Raw genomic sequence first — 26,068 nt, 5'->3', positions numbered from 1 at the left:
AGAGGCATATAGTGACAGATTAATCAATAATGTTGAAAAGATATTGCATCAATCCATATGTTTCATTAGGCTACTAGGCTATTTGTGTTGCCTTACTCTTTATTCATTTAGGCTCTTTATTCAGTTATTCATCATCTTCCGCCCTTCGCACTACTTGTGTAGCGCACGCATTCTCAGACCTGTCACCTGTCACTCATCATCGTAGGGGAGGTGTTTGGAATCATTCCCGCGTTACAATCATCAGCCAATCAAGGTGGTCACTTCAGTCAAGCTCGTGCATGAGTAATGATGTCATCCATAGCAACGAAGACTCACCCTTAGTTTAGGAGTTGTCATTTTTCTTTACTAAGAGTTGGTCTGAAAGGCGTTGTAAATAACTTTTAAGAGAAAACTCCTAGCTAAAATCTTTTAGTGTGATTTAGGAGTTCTCCTAGTGGTAAGATAAAATGCTTTGTGAATACGGCCCCTGATATTTAAACACTCAGACTGTAAACAGCATCATTTACTGGTCAGAACTGGAAGAGCAATAATACAAAGGACATGCGGACTGGATACATACATCAGTTTCAGTTAGGTTTTAATTGTTTTAAATTGATTTAATCATTACAATTTACAAGCAAACTAGGTTTTTAATTTGAGTGTTTTTCTCCTGATGAAGCTTTGAGTTCATGACAGAGATCTTGATACTGCAATGCTTTTCAATATTTACTTCTATGTTTCTCAGTGAAACCTGTAGTGACGGTGAAGCCAGATCAGCGTGTCTTCGAAGGAGAGTCAGTCACTCTCACATGTGACATACAGAGAGGAGGAGACATTCAGACATACAGCTGGATTAGAGATGGAGACACTGTCTATACAACAACAACAGCAGAGATCAGTTTCAGAGTGTTTTACAGTGTTGAATACAGTTGTAGAGGAGATAGATCAGACTCACACACAGACATCAGTGATGCTGTTACACTGACTGTATCAGGTGAGTCTTCATATTCACATCTGTTTAATGATCATTTAAATTCATATTTCTACACTTATAATCTTCAGCCACATCTGTTGTTATAAGAGGACTGAAGAAATTCACTTTTAGTCATTATTCAGTAACGGCACACGTCTTGTGAGGACAAAGAGAGTAAACTGAGGACATTTTGGCCGGTCCTCACTTTCTGAGAGTTTGAGGGTCAAGACTTATTATTTTTATTTATTCGTTTATTTGACAGGGACATTGCACAACAAATGTGTTGCACAGACCAGAAATAGCTACAAGCTAATTTTCATCTGTAGTCCCTGGACAGAGGCAAAGTGACAGCAGGTTAATACAGTGGACAATGCGCATTCCCACTGATGAGTCCATTCACAATACACAATACAGATAAAACACCTACAAAAGGATCATCTCAACAACCATGATATTGCAATACCTGCAGTATTGCAATACTATTTACAGTTCCCTTTTAAATTTACCTTCTTACATTTTTAACAATACCCCAATTAACCAATTTTGTGCTAATGATCACAAATCTGACCGTCTTTCAACCACTTCTTCAGGTTAAGTTTAAACTGTTGCAAGGTGCTACTCTCTCGCATAGTTAAAGGCAACGAGTTCCACATCCCTGCAGCTTTCACAGAGAAGCAATTCTGTCCAAAGGTAGAGGACCTAAAGTTGATGTCACGGGGTGACGAAGGCCGGAACCTTTTTTTCTTGAACTTGTTTCCCCCGGGGAGCGCTTCCGCTGTGACACCAGGACGGTTCCGGTTTCCCACGTGAGTGTCATGGCGACGGGCGAGGCTTGATGAGGAAAACTCGCGCCAGGTGTGAGAGGAGAGGATATAGGATGGTGATTGGGACATGGAGGAGGAAGGTGGCTCATAAAAGGACACTTTGGCGGTGTAACTGTGAGAGAGAGAGAGAGAGAGAGAGAGAGAGAGAGAGAGAGAGAGAGAGAGAGAGAGAGAGAGAGAGAGAGAGAGAGAGAGAGAGAGAGAGAGAGAGAGAGAGAGACAGAGACAGAGAAAACTTCGGCTGGATTGCGGGTGGAAGCCTTGGTTGCACCGTGAGTCTGTTGAATTGCAGTTTTATTGTGGAAATGAGCACGAGTGGAACCTTACAGTGTGTGGTGAATATGCGAGTGTGGGAATTGATTCTGCTGTTCACTCGCAGTCACAGCTGTACCATTAACCTCTTCTCTGCCTGAGCCTGCTGCATTGATGAAATACCATTAACCTCTTCCCTGCCTGAGCCTGGTGCTGAGATACGCGAAGAGAAACGCTGAAGAAGAGAACGCGGAAGCTGTGAACTATGTTCATTCCTCTCTCTGTCTGAAGGTGTTGAGATACGCGAAGAGAAACGCTGAAGAAGAGAACGCGGAAGCTGTGAACTATGTTCATTCCTCTCTCTGTCTGAAGGTGTTGAGATACGCGAAGAGAAACGCTGAAGAAGAGAACGCGGAAGCTGTGAACTATGTTCATTCCTCTCTCTGTCTGAAGGTGCTGAGATACGCGAAGAGAACGCTAAAGAAGAGAACGCGGAAGCTGTGAACTATGTTCATTCCTCTCTCTGTCTGAAGGTGTTGAGATACGCGAAGAGAACGCTAAAGAAGAGAACGCGGAAGCTGTGAACTATGTTCATTCCTCTCTCTGTCTGAAGGTGTTGAGATACGCGAAGAGAACGCTAAAGAAGAGAACGCGGAAGCTGTGAACTATGTTCATTCCTCTCTCTGTCTGAAGGTGCTGAGATACGCGAAGAGAACGCTGAAGAAGAGAACGCGGAAGCTGTGAACTATGTTCATTCCTCTCTCTGTCTGAAGGTGTTGAGATACGCGAAGAGAACGCTGAAGAAGAGAACGCGGAAGCTGTGAACTATGTTCATTCCTCTCTCTGTCTGAAGGTGCTGAGATACGCGAAGAGAACGCTGAAGAAGAGAACGCGGAAGCTGTGAACTATGTTCATTCCTCTCTCTGTCTGAAGGTGTTGAGATACGCGAAGAGAACGCTAAAGAAGAGAACGCGGAAGCTGTGAACTATGTTCATTCCTCTCTCTGTCTGAAGGTGCTGAGATACGCGAAGAGAACGCTGAAGAAGAGAACGCGGAAGCTGTGAATTATGTTCATTCCTCTCTCTGTCTGAAGGTGTTGAGATACGCGAAGAGAACGCTGAAGAAGAGAACGCGGAAGCTGTGAACTATGTTCATTCCTCTCTCTGTCTGAAGGTGCTGAGATACGCGAAGAGAACGCTGAAGAAGAGAACGCGGAAGCTGTGAATTATGTTCATTCCTCTCTCTGTCTGAAGGTGTTGAGATACGCGAAGAGAACGCTAAAGAAGAGAACGCGGAAGCTGTGAACTATGTTCATTCCTCTCTCTGTCTGAAGGTGCTGAGATACGCGAAGAGAACGCTAAAGAAGAGAACGCGGAAGCTGTGAACTATGTTCATTCCTCTCTCTGTCTGAAGGTGCTGAGATACGCGAAGAGAACGCTGAAGAAGAGAACGCGGAAGCTGTGAATTATGTTCATTCCTCTCTCTGTCTGAAGGTGTTGAGATGCGCGAAGAGAACGCTGAAGAAGAGACTTTCTTTTAAGATTGTTTTTATTATTTAATAAAGAGCATATTTATTTTGAATTCTGTGTCCGCCTTTTCCCTTCGTGTCCACGGTCAGCTCCTCAGGGGCGGTCCGCAAGCGAGGGGTGGGCGGCCCGCTGGCGCCCCACCCCGACCTGTGACATTGACATAACAGTCTCCTCTGGAGGAGGCTCGCGTTGTTCTAAGTCCTACCTCTTCAAACGATTTCACAAACATTCTCAGGGGCTGTGGTGCCAAATCATGAAAAATTTTATATACACTAAACTGACATTCGAAAACAAAAAGTTTTCAAACGTTAATAATTTATATTTCTTCACAATGTTACAGTAGTGGTATGAAACAGGTTTTTTATCTAAAATTTTGAGTGCCTATTTGTACAAGCTTTGGAGCGGCTGTAACGCAGAGTTAGTTGATAGAGACCAACTTGTGATGCAATATGTAAAATTTGACAATATCATCGCATGCATATAAAGCTTAGCTGCATCTGTGCTCATTTGCGGGCGAAAAATAAATTAAATTTTACAGTTTTTATCAATTTTGAAACATGCTTTTTAAATGACAGTGTCCTGTCCAACACTATGCCTAAATACTTGACAGACTCTGCTTCGTGAATTCTTGTTCCTTTTACAATAATGACCGGCACAGAGTGAGAAGTATTCCTTATTGAAAAAAATGTGCAGATGAAAAAAATGTGCAGACTTGCCAAACTTTGGGTTTTAGGGATAAGGTTATAATGAGGTTAAGGGTCGGTTTAGGGTCAGGGTTCGGGTAAGGCACTTACCGTATTTTCCGGACTATAAGTCGCTTCAGTCAAAAAATGCGTCATGAAGAGGAAAAAAACATATATAAGTCGCACTGGACTATAAGTCGCATTTATTTAGAAATTTATTTCACAAAATCCAAAACCAAGAACAGACATTTAATCTGGAAAGGCAAGTTATTCAACACAGTAGCACACAGAACAACAGGCTGAATAGGTGTCCGGTATGTTAACGCAACACATTAACACATTGAATTAACACACATTGAATTTTCTTCATCCTTGGTGTCGCTTCTGAACAACTCTGCCAACTAGAGCGCCCTCTCGCGGCTGTAGATGGTAATGTTTTCTCTTGGTTCATCTCAGTCTGAATTAATTTTGATATACAAGTCGCACCTGAATATAAGTCGCAGGACCAGCCAAACTATGAAAAAAAGTGCGACTTATAGTCCGGAAAATACAGTAGTTGTGATGGGTAAGGTTAGGGTAAGCGGCCAGAGATTGCATTGGGTCAATGAATGTCCTCATAAAGATAGATGTACTAGAGTGTGTGTGTGTGTGTGTGTGTGTGTGTGTGTGTGTGTTGCGAGTTTTGTGGAGGTTTTTGTTTATTATAAAATCATGTACATTGTGACTTTCCAGTGTTATGCATGTCTCCATCTTTAATATTTAGTCACTGTCACTATGGTTACAGGAGATATTCATGAGTATCATGATAATAGAAAAGTGCTTGACTTGAGCGATTGAGTTCAGTTCTGATGAGCTTTGGACTGAAGTCAGAGAGAATGACATGACTTATTATTAGTGTTTAAGTCAAAACCACAAACCCAGACCAGAGTGTTTTCACAGTTACACATTTTTGTTCTAAGAACATTAAAACATTTTTGTTTTGGTGATGGAAACTTTAAAGTGTCCATTTTTCTTAGTGCTAGTGGAGCTTATTATTATTATTTTTTTTTGGAAGGTTCGTATGATGTTCCTGAAATATTATTTTAACCTAATTTGTATTAACTCAAAAGTCCTCCTCAAAAAAACTTTTCTAATTAATCCAATGGGGAAAGTTATAGTGACGTGACACACAGCAAAATCCTCAGTGTTGATTGAACTCGATGTCTAAATGAGTCCAAGAGTGTTAAAGATGAAGAAACTACAGTTTTTGTGCTAATTTAGATTAAACATTAAAGACCAGATAACATTGAACAAACATTTTATTGACGTTACTGGAAGAATTTTTGTTCATAACTTTGAAAGATCCTTAACGTCAGCCAAAGTTATGATAACGTTCCCTGTTAGCTGGTTATGGTTGTGGTAAAAGTATATTTATCACAAAGGTTCAACACAAAATGCACACATCCAGCGGGCAAAACAAACTGTGACAAAAAAGTGAAGAGAAAGTTGCACACCACTCCAATAATAGAAACACATGTATCTCATGTTCTCAATGGCCATTAGACTCGACACTTCACCTGTGGTGAGAACATGAAATACATACATTTACATTTATTTATTTTTTGTAACTGTGTAACAAACTGTGGTTTTCCAACTTTCTCTAACTTTTTGCAAAAGTATATTTATCATCGTATGACCAAGACCAGTGTAATGTATTTCTGCCACAGAATGGCTCCATGAACTAAATCCCTCTATAAACCGTTGGTCAAATGCTTTGTTCAAGGACACAATAGTGATGGTTAACAGTTCATTCACTGCAGGGTTTATACCAGCAACATTCCCATTTACAACCAGCGTTTACAACCGAAGGTCCTTCTGAACAATCAGTTTTATTCCCTGAAAGAGCAGTTTGAGTCTTTATGTTTCTGTTTCTTCTCAGATTTGCCCACATCTACAGTGACTGTGACACCAGACAGTCCAGTATTCACTGGAGAAACAGTCAATCTGAAGTGTGAGATAAAGTCTGATCACAGTGACTGGAGATATGAGTGGGACAAAGACACTGTAATATTACAGACGTCTGATCGTTACACTGTAAACAGAGACACTCTCACTATCAGAGGAGCTACTGAGTCTGATCAGGGTCAGTACAGGTGTGAAGGACAGAGAGATGGAAGACCAAACTCATCAACATTAAGCTCTCTTTATCTCTCAGTGAAAGGTGAGTTCAACATCATTGTCCTCCTAAAAACTTTCACTTCAAACTTTCCACTGATGTCTGTGAGAAAGGGATGCGCTCGACAAGCTTGTGCGTCTCGCAACAGCTATATAAGCGTTACTATATTTCGTTTAATATTTCACTGATTAGATATATTTACTTCATAGACGACTTTCTACTGTATCTTTTTCTTTTTTAACAAGCTTTTTTATCCCCATTATACTCTCTGTTGTTAGTTTCTTTGGCTGGACACAAACACTGTACACACTGTACACACTGAACACACACGCTGCATTAGTATCGGTTGTTGGTATCGGAGCATTTTTATGAGTATGAATATGAGAGCGCAGTATCGGGCCGATACCAATACTGGTGTTTAATATAGACCTTTCTCACTCGTGGTTATCGGCTCCAGAAAGGCCGCTGTGAGTAAGTTCAGGCACTCAGAGCTCAAGGTGAACAACACACACACATTCTCAATCTCACAGATCATCAAACCCTGGAGTCACCGGCTGTGTCTCATTTCGAAGGCTGAATCCTCCGTCACATTTATTTGCCGTATACGTCATGAGGCTCTTCATCTCAGTAAACTGAACATTGCATTCCCATGAGGAAACTACAACCGTTTACACTTCACTAGCAATAACGGTCAGTTTTATAATGGTGACTGTCCTGAAATAAGACGTTCTTTATGACGTATGTGTTACGCCTCTGTAAAAGAGGAAATAGAAAGTACGACACAGACACGATGTAGCTTCAGTCAAGTCCAGTGTTGTAATGCATTTACCATGAACAGCATAATAACATGTTTACACAGTATCACACTTAAACATGTTATTTTCCCTTTACACAACATAATAATGTCCCTCTAAGAAACTACACAATTAGGAAAAATATCAGCTAGTCAGTTATAACTCCATATTACTAAAATACCCAATTTAACCTTTAAAGTGAGTTACCAAAAATATATGAAAATATGTTTACAGTAGGCTATCTTAAAACAGTATTGGCAAATAACCTTGAAACAGTACATTTAAGTACGTTTTATAGTTATTATTAATTCAGAATACACTTAACATTTTACCCTCAGTAGTAGCGTTGCACTTAACCATATAAACTATCTTGCCTCTTCACATTAAACACTCATTTTTCTTAAACTTCAACAATAGCACTTTTATCTTATCCCTATGATATAAAACAAATACACACAGAGAAAACGGCGGTGGCGGCGGCGGCTACATTACCACCACGCTTTAACCTCGATCCACGACACAGCTAGCATACAGGCTACACTGGAGCAACCACTTCACGTTTAGCCTGCCAAATGCGCATACATAAATTACTACAATCATTAACATTTACATGTTCCTTACAGTATTAAACACATATAAATCGTTCAAACATAATACAACCGTCATTCTTACCTGTAAAAGAGGAAATAGAAAGTACGACATGGACATGATGTAGCTTCAGTCAAATCCAATGTTGTAATGGACGAACGTAAGCCACACGTTCCGTACACAGGCTGAACGAGGCATTAGCAATCGATAACAGATCATCCAATAACAAACTGGTACTTAAACTTACAGCAAAAAGAAAGTGAACTTATGTAAACAAGCAAACACTGCATATTGTAATTTAAGGTGCATTTCCCCAAAATGTTATAGAAGTTAAATAAAACAGCATTTTAAACACAGATCATCTTTTTATGCTATTAATCTCTTTAGCCTCTTTTATCCAAAAAGCAATAGATTACCAATCTACAGACCATAGGAGTATTTTAACTTTCTCCTTTTTATGGTCCATTTTAAGTATCTTTTAACTTATATCAACCAATTCAATGTATCAGTATCACATCATTTTTATCATCCTTACATATGCGGCCGATAAATGAGACATGAGGCTCTTCATCTCAGTAAACTGACCATTACATTCCCATGAGGAAACTACAACAATTTACACTTCACAAGGAATTACGCTCAGTTTTATAATGGTGACTGTCCTGAAATAAGACGTTCTTTATGACGTATATAAATGTGACGTCAAGAGGACGCAGCTTCGACATGAGACACAGATCCATGAAAACAGACGCTAAGAAGCAGCGAGTCGTTCTTCTCCTTTCAATTCACATTCTTAGTGCATATTATGCAATCATTATTATTTTATAATATATAATATTATTACTAGTGGGAGCAGAAAAGACAAACACCCCTTTAAATAAAAAAAAAATTACATAGTTTTGTATAAAAAAGAATGATAAAAACAGAAGAATACTGAAAAAATATGCCCAATAACTCTATAAATGAGCTCAACACTGCATCACTGTTCACTTCCAGATAAACCGATTCTGACTGTAAAGCCCCAGAGTTCAGTGTTCACTGGAGACACAGTTACTCTCAGCTGTGACGTGGGAAGCTCAACTGGATGGACGTTTCTGTGGAGGAAAGACTCAAACCCTGAATCCAGTGATGATACAGAAACTAAAACAATCAGATCTGTGAGAGTCTCTGATGGAGGAACATACGAGTGTAGAGCAAAGCGAGGAGAATACTACACACACTTCAGTGATGCAATAAAGATAACAGTGAGAGGTACATACTTTGCTTTTATTAAAACTTTTTTTTTTTGTATTAAAAGGCAACGTGTTTGATGTAAACATGAAAATTACTGTCCTGAATTAACAATGTTCTGTCACTTAAGTTAAACATTAATTAACAAAAGCAATAATGCGGTCCATGTACCGATTTGTCGTGGTGAAGAAAAGCTGAGCTGCAAGGCGAAGATTTACTGGTCAATCTACGTTCCTACTCTCAACCTCTCGAAGATTTATTGACAGTTGCCAGACATCTCTGATCACTAATGTTATGAAGAAAAGGAAAACAACAAAAAACCCAGTGTGATCCTCAGAGACGCACCCCAGCTAAAACAATATGGCCGTCGCTGTCAAAACTTCACTTTATGCGTGACCAGAAAAAGACATTAAAGCTTTGAAAAGTTCAGAATATCCAGTTATTTCACAGCAGAAATACAGGATCATTTTACTGAATATCACAGAGGAAAATTAACTCCAGATGTTGAAAGAAATCAAACACAAAGAAACAGGTTTACTAGTCATTACCTTTACTAATAAAGTGAGTTTATACAGAATCTACAAGATTTTAAACACTTTTAAATAATGATGTTAATATTGTATAATCAACATTTGTGTGATATATTTGAATGCAAAAATAATGTACATGCAGACTGGATATGAATATCAACATATATATATACACTGTAACAAATTTCTGTAGTTTTCACAGCATTATTACTGTAAAATCAGCAAAAGCTTACTGTAGAATCTGTATACAGCATGTTACTGTAGATCTGCAAAGCATCATGGTCAATTTTCAATGGCGGGTAAATTCTACAGTAAACATATTTTTTCTGTGAATCACAATACAGCAATTTCTAGAGGATTTTTTTTTTTTTCAGCCATGGAAAGCTGAAAAGCTACGAGATTACACATTTTTATCGGAATTTTAACTTCAGAAAGGTAACTTTGATGATTTATTTCCACAGTTTACTCTTGTTAAGTTACCTATTTGTTTAACTTTAAGAGTGCACCGAGAGAGAGAGAAGTACCGAGCGGCCCACTTCCTAGTAAACTCGTGTCTTGTGTGCATTTTATTACCAAAAAAAAAAAATCTATATATATTTGCGCATAATTTCGATAGATTTTCTAATCTGGCAACATTCGATAACGTCATCATGAATAAAAATTAAATTGGAATTAATCTGTTGTGATGTAACGTTATCTGTTGGTGCGCTAGCCGGAAATATGATCCCGTACACTTGGATAATTTTTCTCTTGCTTGCTGAAGTCAACTGTCACCGCCGACGAGTCGACGACACTGCGTGCGCGTGAAGCACTGAAGCCAGCCGACTCCCGACAGAAAACGCAGCTAGAGGTAAGACTTAACACATTTTTCATAGGATTATGATTTTTCTGAACCTCATCGCATTGCAGAAAAGAGATTGTTGATAGCCTAATTTGAAGCGCCATTCCCGACATGTGTGAGCATATTACGTTAGCTGCTACAAAAGATTTGTCTTATCTGCAACATTACATTTATAACGTCTTCAGTTTGATTAAAGAGTACGTTTAGCATTGTTGAATAAAATTAATTTGTAATTATGTATGTGTTGGTGCGGTAACGTTAGCTATTTGAATAATCTCACTCGTTTTTTTTTTTTTTTTTGCCTGCTGCTAACGTTGCCGCCAGAGGAATCAGACATTTAAGCGGGCCGAGTCAAAAGAAAACGCAGCCACAAAACTTAATTAAAATACGACATTTTAAAGGATAACTTTAAAGTTATTTCCTCCCCCAACCTTCACCAACTTCATCGCTTGCAGAGGGTAAAGTTAGCCTAACTTACACTGTTGGTAGCCTAATTTGAAGTGCCATTCTCGACTTGTGGGAGAATACTGTATGTATTAATATTGTTCTTATCTGGCAACATTACATTTATAACGTCTTCAGTTTGATTAAAGAGTACGTTTAGCATTGTTGAATAAAATGAATTTGTAATTATGTATGTATATGTTGGTGCGGTAACGTTAGCCGTTTGAATAATCTCACTCGTTTTTTTTTTTTTTTTTTTTTTTTTTTTTTGCCTGCTGCTAACGTTGCCGCCAGAGGAATCAGACATTTAAGCGGGCCGAGTCAAAAGAAAACGCAGCCACAAAACTTTTAATTAAAACACGACATTTTAAAGGATAACTTTAAAATTATTTCCTCCCCCAACCTTCATCAACTTCATCGCTTGCAGAGGGTAAAGTTAGCCTAACTTACATTGTTGGTAGCCTAATTTGAAGTGCCATTCTCGATTTGTGGGAGAATACTGTATGTATTAATATTGTTCTTATCTGGCAACATTACATTTATAACGTCTTCAAGTTTGTTAAGGAGTAACGTTAGCTTTGTTGAATAAAAATTTATTTGAAATTGTGTATTAATGTATGTGTTGGCGCGGAAGCCGTTTGAAAAATCACTCGGTTTTTTTTTTTTTTTTGCTTGCTAAACTTGGCGCCTAAAGAATCAGACATTTAAGCGGGACGGCTGATTCGAAAGTTTTATTCATTCGAGAGTTTTATTAATGACTCGTGAAAGCATAATAATATACTCGCACTGTATTAAGATTTTTCGAGATCTTACTCTTTCTTTTATTTACCATTTGGTTCTTTTCTTTCAGGTTGCAGCAAAGACAAGGCCTCAGCAATCGTTCCAGGTACATAAGTGACATGAACTAGCATGCATACAATGTTTTTCAAATGCAAACAATGTTGTTTCTCTTCGGACACAATCCCTAGATATGTCAAACACGTTAAAGTGCACAGAAACCGTGCAAACTTCAGGTATCCATGTGGGATTTCGAAATGTCCTTGTAATTTCAAGACATTTTGTGCGTTACAGACACACATGTACCGAAATCACTCAAAACATAAACCAGCTAGATCTCAGAAGTGTGTGAATTTGAATTGTCAGGTTGAGGAATGCACTTTCAAATCTTCACATCTTTCAAGTCTCTGTGAGCATTTAAATATGCATATTAGGGATGGGGAAAAGATTGTTTGCCCTATCAGCACTTGTCAGAAGCTCTTCAGTGTCAGATCCTCATTCACCTCACATTTAAGCAGGAAACATGCAAAGGATTTGGTAGCATGTAGAGATGGAGGTGTAAACAGTGATGATGCAGCTATGCATGATGATGCTGTTGAGATGGGAAATGATGACATGACTGAGACTATAGAATTTCCTGAGGTTGGTAATTATTCAGGAGATGTTGAGAGAGACAGGAATGTTTTTCTTACCAATTTGGCCCTTTTTTACTTGAGAATGCAAGCAAAGATGCTTTTACCTGCTTCCACAATATCCACTCTGATAGAAGAGTTTCAAGAACTATGCACAAATGCAATGTCACAGATGTTTGTTCGACTTCGTGAAGAACTGTCAAACCTTGACATTCCCGATGAAAGGATTTTTAATATCATAGATGGTCTGTCAAAAGATAACTTATTAAAGATGTATAATGAGGGCATGTTCAGATCAGATGCAACCAGGAAGACATATTTTAAGAACAATTTCCATTATATTGAGCCCATACAGGTTCATCTTGGTTTTGATGCTTCTGGTAAAGAACGATTTTGCCAGTATGTCCCAGTGAAAGACACTCTAAAAGCCCTGTTGAACCTGCCATCAGTGAGAGAGCAATATAATGTGTCAAAAATGCACTTGCCAGAAGATCCAAATGTGCTTGAGGATGTGAGAGATGGTAAGACTTTCAAAGAAAATAGCCTTTTACAAGAGTTTCCTTCTTCAGTTTCTGTTATCTTGTATCAAGATGCATTTGAAGTAGTGAATCCTCTTGGATCTGGCAAAAAGAAACACAAGCTCCTAGCTGTGTATATGACACTGAGTGAGATATTGCCACATAACAGGTCATCCATTGACCCAATGCAATTAGTCATGCTGTGCAGGGAGTCTGATTATCAGTTTTTTGGACAAGAGAAAGTTTTCTCCTCCCTTGTGAAAGACTTAAAAGACATTGAGCAATCTGGTATTACTTTGGAAACAGGCCAGACTGTGAAGGGGGTAGTAATTGCAATTGCAGGTGACAACCTGGGGTCGCATTCACTTGGAGGTTTTACTGAGAATTTCAGCAAGAGCAAAAACTTCTGTAGATACTGCCTTATAGCCAGAGACAGATTTGTAAACGAACCTACTAAGCTAGGCCCAGCAAGGACAGTAGAAAACTACAGGAGCAGTGTGGCGAAGTTGTCTATGGGATCTGAAAACTGTGTAGATGGAGTAAAAAAAGACTCAGTTTTCAATTCTTTACAGCATTTCCATGTATGCCAACCAGGACTTCCTCCATGTCTTGGTCATGATCTTTTCGAAGGGATTGTATCTGTGGATCTTCAACTGTATCTTAAACATCTTGTGGCCATTGGGAAGCACTTCACATTTGTGCAGTTGAATAGGATGGTCTCTCAACTTAAGTTCAAAGGTAGTGATGCTAATAACCGACCTTGTGTGATTAGAGCTGATGGAGAGAAATTGGGAGGAAGTGCAGCACAGAACTGGTGCTTGTTGCGTCTTCTCCCTATCCTTGTTGGTAAACGTATCAAGAATCCACTTGAAGATCAAGTTTGGCAGTTGTGCCTCAAGCTGAGGGAGATAGTAGAACTTGTCTGTGCTCCCAAAATCCATACCAATCAAGTAGCCTATCTGAAGCTACTTGTTGAGGAATATTTGGAATCTAGAGCAGCTATTTTTTCAGACAGACCATTAAAGCCAAAACACCACTTCCTCCTTCACTATCCAGACCTTATAATTAAATTTGGCCCTCTTATTCGCCTCTGGACACTCCGCTTCGAAAGCAAGCACACATATTTTAAGCAGTGTGCACGGAAGCTCCATAATTTCAAAAACCTATGTAGCACTTTGGCAGAAAGGCACCAATTACTACAGGCCTATTTACACTCAGGGAGCTTTTTTCCAGGCATTCTTCAAGTAGGCCAAGCCAATGAATTTGATGATCAAATGTACAATGTTGCCATTCAAGAAGCTGTAAGACTAAGTGGTATTAAGAAACAAAACACAGTAGAAACAGTTTCTGCCACATACAAGGGAACTACCTACAGGAAAGGAATGGCTGTACTTCTCAATGTTAATGACAGGGGTCATGAGCTTGGTAGGATTGTTGTTCTTCTGGTCAGTGAGGAGAAGGTTCATTTTGTTTGTGAAAAGTCTCAATCAGTGCCAGCCTTGGATCTTGGTGTTCACATCTTGCAGCATGACACACAGAAACATTATGTTTGCGTTAGTGTGGACACCCTTGCTGATTATTACCCACTTCCAGTTTACAACTTTGATCACCTTGATGTTTTTGTGCTTCATCATTCTGTTTTTTCAGGTGAAGTATAATGGAAGCCAGCATTAAAAGTGTCCTCTCCTATCTGGAAAATGAGTCACTGGAAAAGATTCTACAACATTTGTCAAGCATTGGGGTTAGGACAGCTGATGACATGGAATTCATAAAAGAAGATGATTTGAAACACCTCCTGACACCAGTGGACTGCAGGAAACTACTGCATGCCTTCAAAAGAAGAGGTAAATTGTAGTATTAAAATTATATTTCACCAAAAAATTTAAATTGTCATCAATTACTCACTCATGTCGTTCCAAACCCATAAGTAGTTTGTTCATATTTAGAACACAAAATGAAGATATTTTAAATTTTCTGTTCCTTCATTGAAATTCTGCTTACCCAAAACTTATAAAGCTTCATGCTTCAAAACTTAAAATAAATCCAGATATATGGGGTAGTTCAATTTAAGTATTCTGAGGAGACACACTGGCTTTATAGTTAACGGATTTAATTTAGAATTTTATTCACCTATAAACGTTAACTAATGAACATACAGCACTCAAAATTTGTAAACATAAGCTCAACTGTACTTGCTTGATGCATGAGAACAAACCTTCATGCTCCATGTTTGGTGATCAATGTTTTTATGTGAATAAAAGCCTAAATTAAACACATTAAGTGATTTGTTATTACTTTAATAATTTCAGTTAAATAATGAAATCCGTTTAAAAAATACAATGCATATGAATTCCAAAACCAGCAGTCATACAATATTGACTATACACATTTATTAGATACAGCTATGTAAAAAGTTTTTGACAAGATGTATATGTTTTCGTAAAAGCCTTGAATTATTGTGATAGCTACTCCATGCTTTTTCTATTTTAGATACACAGCACAACACGCAGCAACATGACTGTACCATGGAAACTTCTGCTGAACCTGACTATTTTTTGACTTTAACACCTGTACCTTATCCTGAAACCTCACCCAATTCAGAGCTTGTATTGGAACCTTCAAGCCATGTTTCTGTGCAGAATAGCACTTGGGTTTCAACATTTTCTGTGCCGTGGGAGAAAACACATGAAAGCTTGAGAAGGTGTCTTGCACAGAGGAAACGACCAAAAGCTGCAGATAGACGGCATATGGTGAGAGTCATTGCAGAAGCAATAAGACAGGTTTGCTTGAACCCCCCATTCAGGCAGTGTGCTGAACTGGCTAAGAGCATTGTGGATAAATATCCTGAGTCTTTTGAAGACCGAACAGAAGAGGGAGAACAGCTTGGCAATGGATATTACACTTTAAGCAAACAACTGAGGATAAGGATCGATTTTTTAAACAGAGACAATACCCTAACACGACTTCGAAAACCAAAACGAATGGTCCCTGCCGTGGATGAAGACCTGCCTGGACCATCAAGAAAGTGTGCCAAAACTGATAGCTACGGCTGTGTCAAATGGCAGCCATCACAGCTGCCTGAAGGTGAAAATAGAGAGTCTCTCTATGAGAAGAAAATAGAGTTAATGACTATTTATTCCAAGGAGGGACAAAGAGGTGCAGACCAGAAGCGAGTCAATGATCTCATGACATTACTGTATGAGCAACAGCGTCGTGACATTAATGCAACTCCTTCACCAACCCTGTCAGATTTACAGAATGAGTGGCCATTTCTCTTCATCCAGAAGTTTTTACTACAGCACTTCTGCACATTGACAGGAATTGAGCTGGAATCAAGACTACGAGAATCACTTGCTGGCAAAGGGAAAAGAGTGCTACAATATTTCAATAGTCAACTTTTGAAATGGAACAAGGAAGTGAAGGCAGTCCTTCATGGCATCGAGAGACAGATGGAAGACATGGATCCTGGACTTTCTGCAATTGTAGTCATGATTGCTTACTTCAAAGAAAAGGAAGAAGCTGTTTTCCTCTTGGCTGATGCAAGTATTTTTTGTACAGTATTGCCACACACTTTCTCTTATGAATATTGTACTTGTGATTTCTAAAAGTGTTTTTTCTGTTTATTTTGTGTTACAGGAAACTTCCACCCAAGCAGACATTGAGGCCCAGATTTCCCTGCCAAGCACTCCAAGGCTCATCATGCTCGGTAAGATCCCACACACACACACACACACACACACACACACTCACTGTCCCTCGCTCACTCACTAGCGCTCACTCACTCGTGCACACACATACACTCACTCACTTACTTGCGCTCACTCACTCGCGCACACACACACACACACACTCACTCACTCGAGCACGCACACACTCACTCACTCGTGCACACACATACACTCACTCACTTACTTGCGCTCACTCACTCGCGCACACACACACACACACTCACTCACTCGAGCACGCACGCACTCACTCACTCGTGCACACATACACTCACTCACTTACTTGCGCTCACTCACTCGCGCACACACACACACACACACACACTCACTCACTCGAGCACGCACACACTCACTCACTCGTGCACACACATACACTCACTCACTTACTTGCGCTCACTCACTCGCGCACACACACACACTCACTCACTCGAGCACGCACACACTCACTCACTCGTGCACACACATACACTCACTCACTTACTTGCGCTCACTCACTCGCGCACACACACACACACACACTCACTCACTCGCGCACACACACACTCACTCGAGCACGCACACACTCGCGCACACACACACACTCACTGTCCCTCGCTCACTTACTCACTTGCACACACACACTCGCGCACACAAACTCACTGTCCCTCGCTCACACACACTCGCTCACTTGCGCGCACACTCGCACTCTCACTCGCGCGCGCACACTCGCACTCTCACTCGCGCGCGTACACACACACACACACACACACACACACTGTCCCTCGCTCACTCACTAGCGCTCACTCATTCGTGCGCACACACACATACACTCACTCACTTACTTGTGCTCACTCTCGCACACACACACACACACACACACTCGCGCACACACACTCGCTCACTGGCGCGCACACACACACTCACTGTCCCTCGCTCACTTACTTGCACTCACTCACACACACACACACACACACTCACTGTCCCTCGCTCACTTACTCACTTGCACACACACACTCGCGCACACACACTCACTGTCCCTCGCTCACTCACGCTCACACACACTCGCTCACTGGCGCGCACACACACTCACTGTTGCTCGCACTCTCACTCACTTACTTCCGCTCACTCACTCGCGCACACACACTCACTCGAGCACGGACACACTTGAGCACGCACACACTCGCACACACACACTCACTGTCCCTCGCTCACTTACTTGCACTCACTCACACACACACACTCACTGTCCCTCGCTCACTTACTCACTTGCACACACACACTCGCGCACACACACTCACTGTCCTTCGCTCACTCACGCTCACACACACTCACTGTCCCTCGCTCACTGGCGCGCACACACACTCACTGTTGCTCGCACTCTCACTCACTCGCGCGCACACACACACTGTCCCTCGCTCACTCACTAGCGCTCACTCACTCGTGCACACACACATACACTCACTCACTTACTTGCGCTCACTCACTCGCGCGCGCGCACACACACTCACTCACTCGAGCACGCACACACTTGCACACACACACTCACTGTTCCTCGCTCACTTACTCACTTGCACACACACACACACACACTCCCGCACACTCACTGTCCCTCGCTCACACACACTCACTGTCCCTCGCTCACTGGCGCGCACACACACTCACTGTTGCTCGCACTCTCACTCACTCGCGCGCACACACACACACTGTCCCTCGCTCACTCACTCGCGCACACACACTCACTCGCGCACACACACACTCACTCGAGCACGCACACACTCGCGCACACACACACACTCACTGTCCCTCGCTCACTTACTCACTTGCACACACACACACTCACTGTCCCTCGCTCACTCACGCTCACACACACTCGCTCACTGGCGCGCACACACACTCACTGTTGCTCGCACTCACTCGCGCGCGCACGCACGCACACACACACACACTGTCCCTCGCTCACTCACTAGCGCTCACTCATTCGTGCACACACATACACTCACTCACTTACTTGTGCTCACTCTCGCACACACACACACACACACACACACACTCACTCGAGCATGCACACACTCGCACACACACACTCACTGTCCCTCGCTCACTTACTCACTTGCACACACACACACACTCGAGCACACACTCACTGTCCCTCGCTCACTCGTGCTCACACACACTCGCTCACTGGCGCGCACACACACACACTGTCCCTCGCTCACTTACTCACTTGCACACACACACACACTCGAGCACACACTCACTGTCCCTCGCTCACTCGTGCTCACACACACTCGCTCACTGGCGCGCACACACACACACTGTCCCTCGCTCACTCACTAGCGCTCACTCACTTGCGCACACACACACACACTCACTCACTCGAGCACGCACACACTCGCACACACACACTCACTGTTCCTCGCTCACTTACTCACTTGCACACACACACACTCCCGCACACTCACTGTCCCTCGCTCACACACACTCACTGTCCCTCGCTCACTCACGCTCACACACACTCGCTCACTGACGCGCACACACACTCACTGTTGCTCGCACTCTCACTCACTCGCACACACACACACACACACACTCACTCGAGCATGCACACACTCGCACACACACACTCACTGTCCCTCGCTCACTTACTCACTTGCACACACACACACTCGCGCACACACACTCACTGTCCCTCGCTCACTCACGCTCACACACACTCGCTCACTGACGCGCACACACACTCACACTCACTGTTGCTCGCACTCTCACTCACTCGCACACACACACACACACACACACACTCACTCGAGCACGCAAACACTCGCACACACACACTCACTGTTCCTCGCTCACTTACTCACTTGCACACACACACACTCCCGCACACTCACTGTCCCTCGCTCACACACACTCACTGTCCCTCGCTCACTCACGCTCACACACACTCGCTCACTGGCGCGCACACACACTCACTGTTGCTCGCACTCTCACTCACTCGCACACACACACACTCGCACACACACACTCGCACACACACACTCACTGTCCCTCGCTCACTTACTCAATTGCACGCACACACTCGCGCACACACACTCACTGTCCCTCGCTCACTCACGCTCACACACACTCGCTCACTGGCGCGCACACACACTCACTGTTGCTCGCACTCTCACTCACTCGCGCACACACACACACACACACACACACACTGTTGCTGGCACTCTCACTCACTCGCGCACACACACTCACTGTTGCTCGCACTCTCACTCACTCGCGCGCACACACACACACACACACACACACACACACACACACACACACACACACACACACACACACACACTCACTGTTGCTCGCACTCTCACTCACTCACTCGCGCACATACTCAACCCATTGTGGAGGACCGTTAAAAAATAAAACATTCTAGTCTTTCTGTCGTGATGTCGTGAAGCATCGCAGACGTGACGTAGGTTGTCGCCCACTATGGCACACTATACGAGATAGTCTACAAATTCTACACTGTGCATACATGTGCAGGCACACTACCTGGCTGTTCATTAGAGGATGTTATGAAAGTGATCTGTGTAGCAAAGTTTTTTTGCCAAACAGTAAACCATATCAGATTGAATGATGTGCAATGTCAACTTAATTTTTTCAGGAGAGTCCATTCTGGGGGCAAAAAAGTGGATGCTTTCCATCGAGGGCAGAGTTGTCCTCCAACTGAGTGACTGTTCCGAATTCACTTCTGCTCTTGCTGTCCTTTTTGCATCATACTATGTATTTAACATGGAATATCCTGAGGAGGCAGCCACTACATTAGAATTTATCCAGAGGTAAGCACTTATTTGTTGTTGATATATTTTTGACTAGGAATGGGAACAAATATTTGAGTACTCATTCTTTAACCACCTACCCGACTAGTAAAATACTTCTCAAAGTGTTTATTTGGTTTATATGGACTGTTGTGTAATTGTTAAACATCAAACTTTTATTTTAACTCACCATGCAAATGGTAGAAAAGTAAGCACAGCTAGTCTACAGTCAAAATTTCATGGACATCACATTTTCTTTTCTTAACTTTAATACTAAAGTACTTGGTTTTTAGAGTACTTGACTTCTAAATTACTCAAAGTTCCCATCTCTACTCTTCACACTTCTATAAATGTGCTCACTGTAATCTGTAGTACACTCCAATGCTGCAGCAAGTCCCTCTATCAGGGTTCCCCGCGGGGTCTTAAAAAGTAAAAAATTCTGAACTTTAAATTTAAGTCCTTAAAACCACTTAAAAACCGGCCAGATTGTCATCCGCAGTCTTAAATTTAATTTAGTCAGGTCTTAAAAAGGTTTTACCCTCGTTCATTTCCAGAAATGCTGGCCGCAGAAAGTTATTACAAAGTAGCAAAAAAGTATCGAGTTGTAGCCTACAAAGCGGAGCTCTAGAGCAGGGGTCTCCAACACGTCGCTTGCGTGCTACCAATAGCTCATGGCCTGATTTGAGGTAGCTCGCCAGAGGCCGTTCACATTCTTATGACAGGTTTTTTTTTTTTTTTCTTGGATAGAGTAATGCATGATGTTTTTATTTACAGATTCTTCATCAGGATAAATCCGGAGCACAGCAAGTGCAATTCGAAGGTCCAGATTAGCAGAAGAACTGGGAAGGTGGTCCAAAGAAAAAACGAGTCCCTCAATCCACACGTGGCATCGTTCATCAGGGACTTCATTGAGTATGACTGGAAGAACAACTAATACCAGGTGAGACTGTTAATTGTTAACTTGAATACTCTGAGTTATTGTCATTCTAAATCCCACTTTTAACCCCAGGTAAAGGAACATTTAAAAAATTGTAATTTAGAAATTGGGTTATCAGCGCTTTTTACCAGGGGCTGCGTGTTGTGCTGTGTATCTAAAATAGAAAAAGCATGGAGTAGCTATCACAATAATTCAAGGCTTTTACGAAAACATATACATCTTGTCAAAAACTTTAGCTAAATATGTGTTCTATATTACATATTTATTATATTTTTACTTATATCATTAAATAAAGTTGTTATTATAAAAAAAAAACGCATTATATTTAATTATTTTTAACCTTATAGGTATAGCGGAGGATTTTTTACTTCCGGGTGGGTGACCTATACTATTGGTCCTCCTAATTGTCAATCATTCTGGTGAATCAATCAAACTTTTCAAAAAGTGGAGAGGGCGGGTCTTATCTAAAATTCGGAAAGATCCTCTGCTATACCTTTAAATAATAGCCTACTACCAGCTGATAGGGCTTTCTGTATGTTTACAGCATTAGGTGAGTTGGGGTTTTTTTCTTGAGAAAAATTAAGGCCTATCTTGTGTGTAGCCTACCTAATATTTATCCAAATGAGTCAATATTAAATAAAATCACAATAATTGAATTGAAATAATAAAAAATCGTAGCTTACCAGATATTGTACCATGTAAACATTGTAACATGTTGTCACTAAACCTAATAAAATTCAGTTTAGTTACTAAAATGTTAGTGACAATCACATACACTTATTGTGATGCCATTTTTTTTTACAATAATTTTTTTTATGTATTTTAATTTTCTGTGCATAATTTATTTTGTTAAACTACATAAATGCCATTATCTGTACCGTATCCCAACTGTTACAATAAAACATCAGTTGAGCAATATAACATGCATTTTTATTCAGTATATAAGCAATATTTTGCTTTTTATGTTAAAGACACTATTGATACCGTGAGAAATTTACATTCTCAGGAAAATAGCCGCTTATCAGTTAATCGTTAATCGATCGATAAGGTCTATCAACTAATGATTAATGAATTAATCGATAATTTGCAACCCTAGTTTTGGTTTATAGAGAAGTGGACATTGTATTACATGTTGATTGGCTTAATTAAATGATCCAATCAAACTTTTATATATATTGTCATCAACCCATCTGTCTTGCTTATAAACTTTTCCATTAATAATTAATTTCTTCCACTGCAGGGTAGAAGACTCCAGCCCATGATGTTGACTAGTTCAGGCCGGGTAAAAGACTCCAGCCCATGATGTTGACTAGTTCAGGCTGGGTAAAAGACTCCAGCCCATGATGTTGACTAGTTCAGGCCGGGTAAAAGACTCCAGCCCATGATGTTGACTAGTTCAGGCCGGGTAAAAGACTCCAGCCCATGATGTTGACTAGTTCAGGCCGGGTAAAAGACTCCAGCCCATGATGTTGACTAGTTCAGGCTGGGTAAAAGACTCCAGCCCATGATGTTGACTAGTTCAGGCTGGGTAAAAGACTCCAGCCCATGATGTTGACTAGTTCAGGCCGGGTAAAAGACTCCAGCCCATGATGTTGACTAGTTCAGGCCGGGTAAAAGACTCCAGCCCATGATGTTGACTAGTTCAGGCCGGGTAAAAGACTCCAGCCTATGATGTTGACTAGTTCAGGCCCTGTTTTTTAAGGAAAAATAAAGTTCTGGGAGAAAACAACATTCAGGGACCAAATTCTATTGTTCAAAATCCTGCTGTTTTTAAATCATTTAATTTGTCTTTTATACCTTCTAATTGAAAAAAAAAAATGTTTTTTTACTATGCTATTTTTATTTTATGAATTTCGAAATTTAAATTGTGAAAAGTTGTCAATAAATGGCATTTTTGTGACAAAAACAGTGTCTTCATTTTACAGCACACAAAATTAATGCAGTAATCCCTATTACAGTAGTAAAATATGTGGGGTGATGAAACACAGTACTGTGATTATTACTGTAAAAAAGTTTACAGTATTTTTTAAAGTTACTGTGATTAAGTTTACAGTAAGCGTACTGTGAAATGAACTACAGCAACTTACTTGCTAATTGCTGCCAGCAAGTTGCTGTAAATTTCACAGTATTCTTTTTACAGTGTATATATTTTTTTTTTACTAATAATTAAAAACATTGTTGATGTAGTTCATATTCAGATCTATAATGCTAGTCTAAAATCCATATTTCAGCACTTCAATTCTCTTCTGTATGAACTGATACTGATTACTGACTGAAATACTCAATGATTTGTGTAACGCTGGTGAACTCTGACTCTCGAGGATCTGAATCTGTCGTTGTTCTCCTGCAGATCTAAAGCCGAAGCCTGAACTCACATCAGATCCTGCAGGAGCTGCACTGACTGGAAACACAGTGACTTTGACCTGTCGCATGGATCCGTCCACTGGAAACTGGGACTCTTACTGGTACAAACACACACTGAACCCTGAGACAGAGAAGACAGAAACAAACTCCTACAGCCTGAAGATTGATTCAGTGTCTGATGGAGGCCAGTACTGGTGTAGAGCTGGAAGAGGGAAACCAGTCTATTACACACAATACAGTGATGCACTGTGGGTAAATATTACAGGTGAGAGAGACTGTAGTGTGTGATGCAACAAATACAGATCAGAGACAATATCTACACAACTTCTGAAACTATAACTGCAATAATCTGTGTTTGTATAGAGAGTCCTAAAGCTGTGCTGACGGTACGACCTGATGAACGAGTGTTTAGAGGAGAAACAGTCACTCTCAGATGTGATATAAAGTGGGCAGGAGACACTGAGTGGACATACAGATGGGAAATAGAGGGAACCAACAACCAATATAAAAACACTGTCAACCAAACCTCAACACAAGAGTTGAACATCAGCAGTGTTGATCTCTCTCACCGCGGTAAATACACCTGTACAGGACAGACACACACTCAAAGCTCTCAGCGCAGTGATGCTGTTACACTGACTGTCTCAGGTGAGTGTGTGTTTGTTGTGATCAGCTTCTCCATCAGTTTCTCTACGGCTCTGTAACTCGTGATGTTTTGTTCAGCTGAAGCTCAGGCATCAGTGCGAGTGTCTCCACAGCCGTGGCTGACTGAAGGAGAATCAGTGACTCTGACCTGTGAGGTTTCAGGCTCCTCTAAAGGCTGGACGTTCAGCTGGTTCAGAGATCATGATCATCTGTCAGACAGCAGCAGAGGAGCTGGAGGATCTTACACTCTCAGTCCTGCTGCTCTACAGCACACAGGAGTTTATACGTGCAGAGCAGAGAGAGGACGACCAGCCTATTACACACACAACAGCAGCTCACACACACTGTGGATCACTGGTGAGGGTTTATGCTTGTGCTCATCCGGATCTGTGTTTCACTGCAGTCTCTGTGCTGTCAGTTTTGATGGAGATTTTCCTCTTTTCAGGAGTTTCTGCTTCAGTGTCTCTGGTCCTCAATCCCAGCAGAAGTCAACACTTCTCATCGGACTCTCTCTCTCTGAGCTGTGAGGATCAGAGTAACTCTGCTGGATGGACAGTGAGAAGATACACAGACAAAGACACACAAACTTGTGCAAAACAAACAGGATCTGGATGTGTAATGGACTCTCTCAGCACATCTGACACTGGAGTGTACTGGTGTGAGTCTGAATCTGGAGAGAAACGGCGTCCTCGAAACATCACTGTACATGGTGAGTCCAATCACGCTTACAACTATAAAACACAGTAAATAACAATCTGTTCAAGATTAAAACATAATATAATTGAGAATTCAGTCATATGATTATGCATAAACTAACTGAATATCAGAATACTGCACAGTGAATATCAAGATTTAAACTCTATAATAAAATAAAATATTCAGAATTTTGGGATTGGTATTTTTGTTTTGGAAATATGTTTTTTCACCAGGGCTGGTTTTTATTTGATCAAAAATGCATGAAAACATTAATTTTCTAGTATTATTACATATGAAATGTAATATAAAAAAATAAAAACAATTAAAAAAATATATATATATGAAGAGTTCAGATGCAAAAGCCTCTAAGTGCCATCTGAAATTTCCTTCTAGAATGATCATTTGTATCAAGCTTGTATGTTTATGTTCAGTTATTTAACTTTAATGGCAATGAAAATGACCTATTAATTGTAATTAAAGTGAAATTACTGAACTTAAACATACGAGCTTGAAAGAAATGCTCATTTTAGAAGAAAATTTCAGATGGCACTTAGAGGCTTTTGCATCTGAACTCTTCATATATATATATTGTAAAGTGTAATTTATTCAAAGCTGAATGTTCAGCATCATTACTCCAGTCTTCAGTGTCACATGATCCTTCAGAAATCATTCTAATATGATGATTTATGATCACTATCAATGTTGAAAAAAAAATTGTGGGAAACGTGATGCTTTTTTCTTCTTTGATGAATAGAAAGTTTGAAGAACAGCATTTATTTGAAATATAAATCTTTTGTAACATTTTTTTTGATCAATGCGTCACATTTGATCATGAATCCTTGCTGAATAAAAGTTTCTCAGATTAAAGGTAGTGAACATTTTGCCCCTCCAGATCTTATTAATAATTGAAGTGTGGCTCTGATTAACACAGCCTGTATCGTCACTACATCTGTTGATGTATTTCTTGTGTTTGTAGACGGTGAGGTGATTCTGGAGAGTTCTGTTGATCCTGTGATTGAGGGAGAGACTCTGACTCTACACTGTTTACATCGATCTACAAACTCCCCGATCCTCAGCACTGATTTCTATAAAGACGGATCACTGATCCAGAATCAGACGACAGGAGAGATGAGCATCACTACTGTCTCAAAGTCACATGAGGGT

The 26,068-nt window shown here is 40.8% G+C and overlaps 2 protein-coding genes across 4 annotated transcripts in view; both read left to right on the top strand.

Moving 5' to 3' along the window:
* Positions 1-26,068, top strand: part of LOC311079156 (Fc receptor-like protein 5) — a 353,766-nt gene that overhangs the window by 326,193 nt on the left and 1,505 nt on the right. The window contains exons 3-10 of one of the 2 annotated variants that reach the window (XM_084108359.1): positions 725-973; positions 6,159-6,440; positions 8,774-9,028; positions 23,550-23,828; positions 23,927-24,211; positions 24,287-24,565; positions 24,654-24,917; positions 25,881-26,068. The exon at positions 25,881-26,068 is cut by the window's right edge and continues 58 nt beyond it. In XM_084108359.1, coding sequence (XP_083964485.1) covers positions 725-973; positions 6,159-6,440; positions 8,774-9,028; positions 23,550-23,828; positions 23,927-24,211; positions 24,287-24,565; positions 24,654-24,917; positions 25,881-26,068 — 2,081 coding nt within the window. The remainder of the gene's footprint in view (positions 1-724; positions 974-6,158; positions 6,441-8,773; positions 9,029-23,549; positions 23,829-23,926; positions 24,212-24,286; positions 24,566-24,653; positions 24,918-25,880) is intronic. The other variant, XM_084108360.1, reaches the window with a different exon arrangement.
* Positions 9,810-23,221, top strand: LOC311079164 (uncharacterized protein). Of its 2 annotated transcripts, XM_084108372.1 has the most exons (8): positions 9,810-10,387; positions 11,673-11,708; positions 14,397-14,593; positions 15,240-16,288; positions 16,386-16,455; positions 20,109-20,283; positions 21,037-21,202; positions 22,440-23,221. In XM_084108372.1, the coding sequence occupies exons 3-7, from the start codon at positions 14,407-14,409 to the stop codon at positions 21,194-21,196; spliced, it is 1,641 nt and encodes a 546-aa protein (XP_083964498.1). In that variant the 5' UTR covers positions 9,810-10,387; positions 11,673-11,708; positions 14,397-14,406; the 3' UTR covers positions 21,197-21,202; positions 22,440-23,221. The 2 variants fall into 2 exon arrangements, with proteins under 2 accessions (XP_083964498.1, XP_083964497.1); XM_084108371.1 differs by having other exon boundaries at positions 9,810-11,708.

The sequence above is a fragment of the Abramis brama genome (genome assembly GCF_963993115.1).
Source record: "Abramis brama genome assembly, chromosome: 3".
Lineage (NCBI taxonomy): Eukaryota > Metazoa > Chordata > Actinopteri > Cypriniformes > Leuciscidae > Abramis > Abramis brama.
Note: the sequence above shows the minus strand (reverse complement) of the source record. Positions and strands in the feature narration are given on the sequence as shown.

Coding starts and splice junctions, on each gene's coding strand:
- LOC311079164 (XM_084108372.1), top strand. CDS start 14,407: ATGGAAGCCAGCATTAAAAGTGTCCTCTCCTATCTGGAAAATGAGTCA. Junction 16,289..16,385: donor CTGTTTTCCTCTTGGCTGAT/GCAAGTATTTTT, acceptor TTTGTGTTACAG/GAAACTTCCACCCAAGCAGA. Junction 20,284..21,036: donor ACATTAGAATTTATCCAGAG/GTAAGCACTTAT, acceptor TTTTATTTACAG/ATTCTTCATCAGGATAAATC.